The 7,786-nt window shown below is 44.1% G+C and overlaps 1 protein-coding gene across 1 annotated transcript; it reads right to left on the bottom strand.

Moving 5' to 3' along the window:
• Positions 1–4,671: 4,671 nt before the first annotated feature.
• LOC310794061 (trafficking regulator of GLUT4 1-like) lies at positions 4,672–7,218 on the bottom strand (the record flags this gene model as incomplete). Its single annotated transcript, XM_083655936.1, has 2 exons — positions 4,672–4,818; positions 6,823–7,218. The coding sequence occupies 2 exons, from the start codon at positions 7,216–7,218 to the stop codon at positions 4,672–4,674; spliced, it is 543 nt and encodes a 180-aa protein (XP_083512062.1).
• Positions 7,219–7,786: the final 568 nt, after the last annotated feature.

Raw genomic sequence — 7,786 nt, 5'->3', positions numbered from 1 at the left:
TAATGTACAGTGATAATGTACACCTAGCTAAATGATCTGTTCACCGTTCATATCAATGCGCCAGGATCACGACAGAGCCGTTTGAGCTGTATACCGCCGTTAATGCTTAATATGGCGCTTTTATAAGTTTAGGAAAAAATTTAGTCGGTCAAAGTAATTTAGATTACCCCTCTGTGCTCACTATCAAAATAATGGCTAGATTTTTGATTTTCGTTTTCGGAGATCTGGGGCTCTATCGTTGCAACGGCCTTAAAACAGCGCTTAGCGCCAGGCGCAGCGCAGATTAGTAGGTGTGGACCAGCGCACTCGATATTTTGGTGTCGGCGCTACATGCGGCCTTAAGCATTATAACCATGCCTTTTAAGCGTAGAATTATGCACGACCTGCTGATTGGAGAAGTGCAGTAAACTAATCACAAGCTTCCTTTTTAAGCTCCAATTCCACAGAGCGATCCAGTCCGGCTTAGGGCTGTCACTTTTTCCCAAAATAAAGTTTGAACGAACTTCGAATTGCCCGCAAAATGTTCGAATATATTCAAAGTTTTTTGGTTAATTATAAAAAAATAAAAAAATAAATGTTTTTTTTTGCAGGCCAGGCCACCGGGCATCGGCCCGACGTGCCCGATTATGCAGTCCGCGCCTGCCGATTACATCGTATAAATATATATAATATTATATCGCCGCTGTCGTTCCAGGACCTCGAATTTCCAAAACAGAAACTTTTCAGGAAGTAAAAAAAACCTGTTTGCTCTTAAACTACTGAACCAAATGTCATCAAAGTTGGCACATGTCTTAATTATAGTTAGTTTCCCGCTGAATGTGTCATTACTTTATAAATATCTGACCTGGATAAGCTCAAATGATGTTGTTTATATTATCAGTCCGACTTGGAAGCGCTTTCTCATGGCCAGTCAAGCGGGAGGCAGCCGCATCCTCATGCACGAGCCCCCAAGCTCCAGGCCGCGGGGGCGCGCGCAGGAGCAGCAGGATTGCCCCTCGCCTCTCATGGCTGAATGGGGGCTTTCGCATGGGGTGAGAAATAGTCTGACATAACGTAACGTTAACGTTACTTTATTCTCGTCAGAAAGCACTCCGATTTGCATGTTAAAACAAGTTTGCAGCCTAGGAATAACTGGAAAACATTTGATTGATATATTAACGTCAGAGGAAGCCAGGATGAGTCAAAACGATATGAGAAATACACAGCGCGTCTGCCGTGTGTCTTTTCCGGGTTTATTGTCCTGCGTGGGGGGGTACACACGGAGGTAGAGGGGGGATTTCGAGGTTTGACTGACAGATTGAGGGCGAATGGCGTTACGAGATTTACTCACAAGCTCGTTTTAATGCTTTTCCATTGGTTGCATTTGTTAAAAACCACACAGAGACGTGAAGGGTGACCAATGGCATTGATTCATGACAAAAAGTAAGAAAGTGAAAAAAGTGACATTCGAGGTCCTGGCCCGACACCGACGATATAAAATATTTAAAGAATATTAAAAAAAAAAATCCTCAGCTGTCCTCATGGTCCAGTCAGTCAGCTCCTCTCCGCTGCTGTGTTAGCTTGGATGCTCACAGTCACAACACTGCCTCACAAACTTGGCTGCATCCAATTCGAGACAACTTTTAGAAGAGACTAACGAGACAAATCTGGAGACTTTTTCTGACATGGGATAAACATTACCAGCAAGCAGCAGTTGGTTAATTTTGGTTAATTTTTATTTTTTTATTTTTTTATTAAAAAAATATATAATAATTCGAACATGGCAAATTACATTCGAACATGCCCCTCCTCCCCCACATTCGAAGTTAAATTCAAATTTCGAATAAAAAGTGACAGCCCTAGTCCGGCTTCAAAAGCCGAGGCGCTCTGAGCTCCCCCCTCCCTCTTTATATATATTATTCCATATTATTATGCTTCTCAAAACAATCTCACTGCAGTTTAAAGACTGCAAGCATGTAAATACGCTACACTATAGCAAGATCAAAGTGAAAAGAATGTTCTGCATCGCCTAGAAAAATATAGCCTATCCCTATGTCATGATGAGATTAGATTGGTGAAAGTTTGTCCAGAATGATATTGTTTTCTCTCGGTACCTTTTCTTCTCCCCTGCTGCACAGGTAGGATGATGCACATAAATATAGCCTACATTATGTAAAGTCATTGCATAAATGTGTTTTTATTGTAAAGGTACATGCAGGCGTGCGGGAACCTATCTCCCACAAGGAGGGCTGAAGCATATTCCCCGACCTGCGCGGCGCGTGCACGTGCAAGGTGGGCGGCACGGCGGCCGTCACTGTGTTATATCCCAAGACGCTCTTCACAACTTTCTGAGGCCTGATATCGTCTAGAAGCCATCAGAAAGTACTTCACAATGCCATGGAGGGCAATGTACAACATTTAAAGCTATCAATAAAAAGAAATGCGATACGTGCATGCCTGGAAACGGCTTGAGCGAATCTTTAATCAAACGTTTTAACGGAGGAAGACAGCGGGCGGGGATAACAGGCGACTCACATCCAGAATTGACATTCACTTCGAGTAACCTCTCCGTGGATTATATAGCCTATATGCCGAATTGAAGAGTGGCGCCTGGTAATCTATTTCATGTACCTCTGTATAATCAAGAAACTTTAAATAGTGTCAATGTTTTTCATAGCGAGACAACGGCACGCACGCATGGGTGGTGGTGTAGCAGATCAGCAGAGGCATAGTTTACAGCTTTTAACATCATGTTTTCCTCCTGGATCTTTTCTCTTTAGACCACCTCACATTTATTTGGGGAACGAGATTAATTCCCCCGTTTTAGGGTTTGACTGGTGTCTGGCGATGTTTTAATCACATCAATCAATGCACCTCCCCTTCAACCAACTCCATTATGTGCATAACGTAATGGCTGGAAACTCGCATAATTCAGCATTTTATTTTGCTGACTTTCTGAATACCACGATGATTTCATGATACCTTTGGATCATGGAAGACAAATGAGGGAGAAGACTCATCTCACTGTCACCACGATTGCAGATTTAACGTCCAAAACATCAGCATCATTGTGGATGTGAGTGGATCTACGTTTACTAGTTTAATATTATCCATTGCCTGGCCTCCCAGGATACCTCGTAATGTTGCATTTACCCTCATGCACATCGTTTGACCATTTTTTAATACTTATAACTGTATGAAACACCATAAAACCAGAGGAGAATCCCGATTTCTTATGCTTCTCTATGGAGCCCTAGGCTCAGCTTGTCCGAGTGTATGGTGGAGCTGCACGCGCTGTGATCTCACACACACTCTCTCATACATTCGATTCAAAGCTTTGTTGCGCTGTCCTCGGTGGCGTGCTGTTTCCCCAAACACTAATACAACACAGATAAAGTGGCTTTGGCAGTGACGCTGTCCGTGGTGCTGAAATCGATAGTCTGTAGTCGTCAACTTTAAAGCTGTTAGAATAGTGCAGCGGCAGATCGGGAGTTTCGCCAAGTGAAGATGCAGGGCTGGGGGGGGGGGCTGCGTCAGGAGAGTGCAGGGGCTGAGGCCGCCACCAGGGGGGGCTGCAGCCCAGGCAGCTCCCCACTTCCAGCGCTGTTGAGTACATGTGAAGTAAGCCAAGTCTTATTGGAGCGGACATCACAGTAGAACCGTGTTACGGCTATCACTCATCTATATCACGTTAACTTTGCGGGGGATATATATACCACCTGATTACATATATGTTTCACATAGGGTTGTGTTTTCATTTTTATGTTTTATTTTGTCCAATATTGAAATGTTCCAGAATTGCATCTTGTGTTAACATACATATTATTTATATCTCAGCTGTCAACTGTCAAACCCTCTGTTTACAACTGCAGCAAGCCAGCCAGGTGCTCTGGGAGAGCGCACGCGGTCTATCATTGAACGCACGCGCCTTTTACGTCTTACAAGACCCGCAGACGTTAACCTAATTCCCTGGAATGCGAGTTTAAGAGCCAGTTGCATTCTTAGACATTGCTGTTTGATTTATTTTCTATGTACATACAATTGGCCAAATTATTAGTTAGCTTGACTCTAGAATTGTGCCAGGTGCAGCAGGCACTAAGCGTCCATTTTATCCAATGATAGCCTAATCTTGAGCAGCCGACGGGACTATTTGTCTCGCCGGTTCTCAACTCATATTCAAGGTTATGAAAACTAGATTTTGATTGCAAAATGCATGAAAATATAAATGAATGGTCTTGTTTTGTTTCTTTGGCAAGTGACCATGGTATAAGTGGGTTAATGGACTCCGAGATGTCCAATATCAGAAATTAATGGACTTCGCGGAAGCAACCGTCCTCGGCTTTCGCCTTGGACAGTTCACGCCTCCGCGTCATCCATTAATTTCTGATAATGGACACCTCGTCATGCATTAACCCTTACTTATTATACAGTATCAGCAATGATTAGATGACATTAGTAGACATTTCCTTAATGTTTATATATATATATATATATATATATATATATATATATATATATGAAGATTGTTCACAAGTCTCAAATCACTGTTTCTGTGACTTAAGTCTGACTCAAGTCCAAGTCTCCAAGTCCCCATCTCTGGAAGATGCACAGTGTCTGTGTGTCGGTGCACTCTCTGTCTGTCTGTCTGTCTGTCTGTCTGTCTGTCTGTCAGTCTGTCAGTCTGTCTGTCTGTCAGTCACGCTCATCCATACCTATTGTGAGCACTGTGAAGATGATGACAGCCACACCCAGCAGCAAGGAAATACAGCTGAGCCGCATAGAAAGACGCCCGAATTTCCTCGCTCCTTCAATATCCCCTGTATGGAAGACAGACCTCGACTAAAGGGAGGCGGGGAGAGGGTATAGTAGCGGTGGGGAGTTAGGGGGTGTTCACCAAGTAGATATTCACATGCATCGTGCAACATAGCTGGAAAACAGTTTTAATTGACTATAGAGCTCAACAGTCACATGACATTTCTTGCCCCGGAAGTGAGTGTCCCATTCATTTTCTCCGACATTTCAAAAAACCTTAGGCTATATAACGAGTTTCAAGGCGGTCGAAATCGAGGCGGTCGAAATCAAAAATTCTTCGCCTAACCCTAACCCTATGGCCTTTAATCATTAGTTAATAATTAATTAATGATTAGTTAAAGTCAGTTCTGAGTATAGTAGCCTAGTTAATCATTAGTTAATCATTAGTTAAAGTGACATTGTGAGTATGGTAGTTAAAGATTAGTTGTCAGTTCCAGAGTAATTACTCATTAGTAAATGGTTAATTAATGGTTAGTTAATGGTCAGTTTGTGAGAATAGTAGTCAATCGTTAGTTAATCATTAGGCTAAAGGGCAGTTTAGAGTCCGGCGATCATAGCCCAACGGGCATCGCTGAATGTGACGTCCATTCCAGTATCTTTTTGGACGCTATCGCTCGTAAAAAGTATAAACACCTAGGCGATAGGAGAACGCATCGCAGAGGCGCAGAGCAGGATGTGTTGTGATATTTTCACATGGATTGATGCCGGACGGACAGACAGAGAAGCTAGCCAGTCAAGGTATAACGTTACCATTTTGATTGCAACATTGCAAAACTGTCTATCTGCTTGCTAACATGCTGTATGATTATCCATGCTAACGATGTGGTAGCTGTTACTTACCGTCTGTGTTGAGAATGTCCGCTTTCCAGGCATTTTGCCTTTTTAACAGCATCTTTAGAATCTGCCCGGTCGTTAGCCCAAAGGCTCGGGAACCGTGTCCTTGTGTTTATTACGTTTTTCAACAAATATGTGATCTTCTTCCATTGTTAATTCAACTAGCTAGCTAACTAGTGGCTTCAGAAACTGCAGTAGGAGAGAAACAAATGATGGTTGTCATGACAACGAAGCTAACGATGGGGTCAAAGTTGAATCCAGATGAAGTCTTGACGATGGTCCCAACGTTCATCACAACGATGGGATATCGCCCGTCGCTGGAAGTATAAACATTTGACGTTATCACCGACCAACGATGGAATGTGATCATGGTCGGTCGCAACGACCATAAATCGCTGGACTCTAAACTGCCCTTAATTATTAGGCTACCTGTCCATTTAATAGTTACTCTTTTTGTGTAGCCTACCCTATTGTAAAGTGATGCATCATATTGAGTAGTTCACGAGTAGCCTACTGTATCATTAGCCTACTTAATTATTACCCGTCCATTAGTTACTCTTTAAAGTTTGTGTGTACCCTACTCTAAAGTGCGATGCATCATACTCAGTAGTTTATGACTACTGAATCATTAGCCTACTTAACGGGTTGGGTTGGTTCCAGCCTTAAAACTCGTTATATAGGCCTAAAGATTTTTCATAATGTCTACGGAGAAAATGAATGGGAAACTCACATCCAGGGCCAAAGATGTCACGTGATGGTTGAGCTCTATAGGCCTACAGCTTCCATACATTTACTTTTTCATGTCAAGGACCCTTAAACTGACAAATTAGACCACTGACCCCATCTGATAAGATTTTGCGCAGGGTCCCCCACCTGATAAGATTTTTGCTTTTAGATGTTTTAAAGTGTATGAAGCCCATGACCAAAATATTCATACATTTTGTTATTGTATTAGGCCCTAGGCCTACTTATTGATGGAATATATAGGCCTAGTGGAAATAAATTAGCCGCCCTTTTGACCCCTTCGAACCCCATCAAGGACCCCTGGGGGTCCCCGGACCCCAGTTTGAGAACCACTGACTCTAATAATTGTGCCGTCGAAGTCGTCTATGTGCGTTTACTGCACTGAGATACATGTCACAATTCGTAATATCATGAGCAAAATTAACACAAAGTGAAAGTAGCTACTACACTCACCGCATGCGCATACCACAAGGCGCACAGGTTGAAAGGCAGGCCGGGGCAGACGCACGACAGCACCGCCAGCCAGAGGTAACTCGGCGGCGCGTCACCGAGCGGCACCGGCGGCAGGCCAAAGCTGAGCCGGGAGGAGGATTTGGGTGGGACCGCCAGATGCCCCACGGAGCCGGACTTGAACGGTGATCTGTGTCCGTCCTGGTGCGCGTCCAGGGACCGCACGCTTCCTCTGATGTTGAGGGAGAAGGAGTCGGACGATTTGACGTTGCTCTGCCCGGTGGGCTCGGTTGTCGTGGTGCTCAACAGTTTCTGCGTGTCCTGGAAGTCGGTGGGATGAGACACTTCCCTTTCGCCGAGGGCGCTTTTCCCAAAGGCGGCATCAGTGTTGATAGCCATGACCGAAAGATCGGATGGATCAGAAGTCTTAATTTATATTAGATTTAGCCTACCCGTTTTCCTTTGGATGGAGAGGCTGAAGAGTCAGTTCCTTCAGATGTTCTCCATGGGATAATCATCAGAATAAATTCAGAGCCTATAATAGCATTTAATTAAGCAGTAGGATACGCCATCAAAACGTCGTATCGATGAGCGAGGTGTTATTGATACCTCATCCTATCGCGTTTAGTTTCTATTGAGCGTCCGAACGCACGCCTCCCTTTCACCCCCCCCCCCCCTCTATTATGTAGACTATTGTAGAGCTATTACCGCATCTCTTACATCTCAGCACATCCTCGGTGTCTGAGACCTACTTATGCACTATGCGAATCGTGTGACAATGCAATAACAACACTTAACCTCGCACGCGCAGTGCGTAAAAGCTTTTCCATTTACGCGCGGCGGCATCAGCTGGATCAGCATACACCCGGCTCTGTGTGTGCGTGTGTGTATGCGTGCGCGCGCGCGCGCGTGTGTCTGTTTGTGTGTGTGTGTGTGTGTGTGTGTGTGTGCGTGCGTGCGTCTGTCT

This window comes from Poromitra crassiceps (assembly GCF_964638095.1).
Source record: "Poromitra crassiceps genome assembly, chromosome: 1".
NCBI lineage: Eukaryota > Metazoa > Chordata > Actinopteri > Beryciformes > Melamphaidae > Poromitra > Poromitra crassiceps.
The sequence above is the reverse complement of the archived record's forward strand: the minus strand, read 5'-3'. Positions and strand labels throughout refer to the sequence as shown.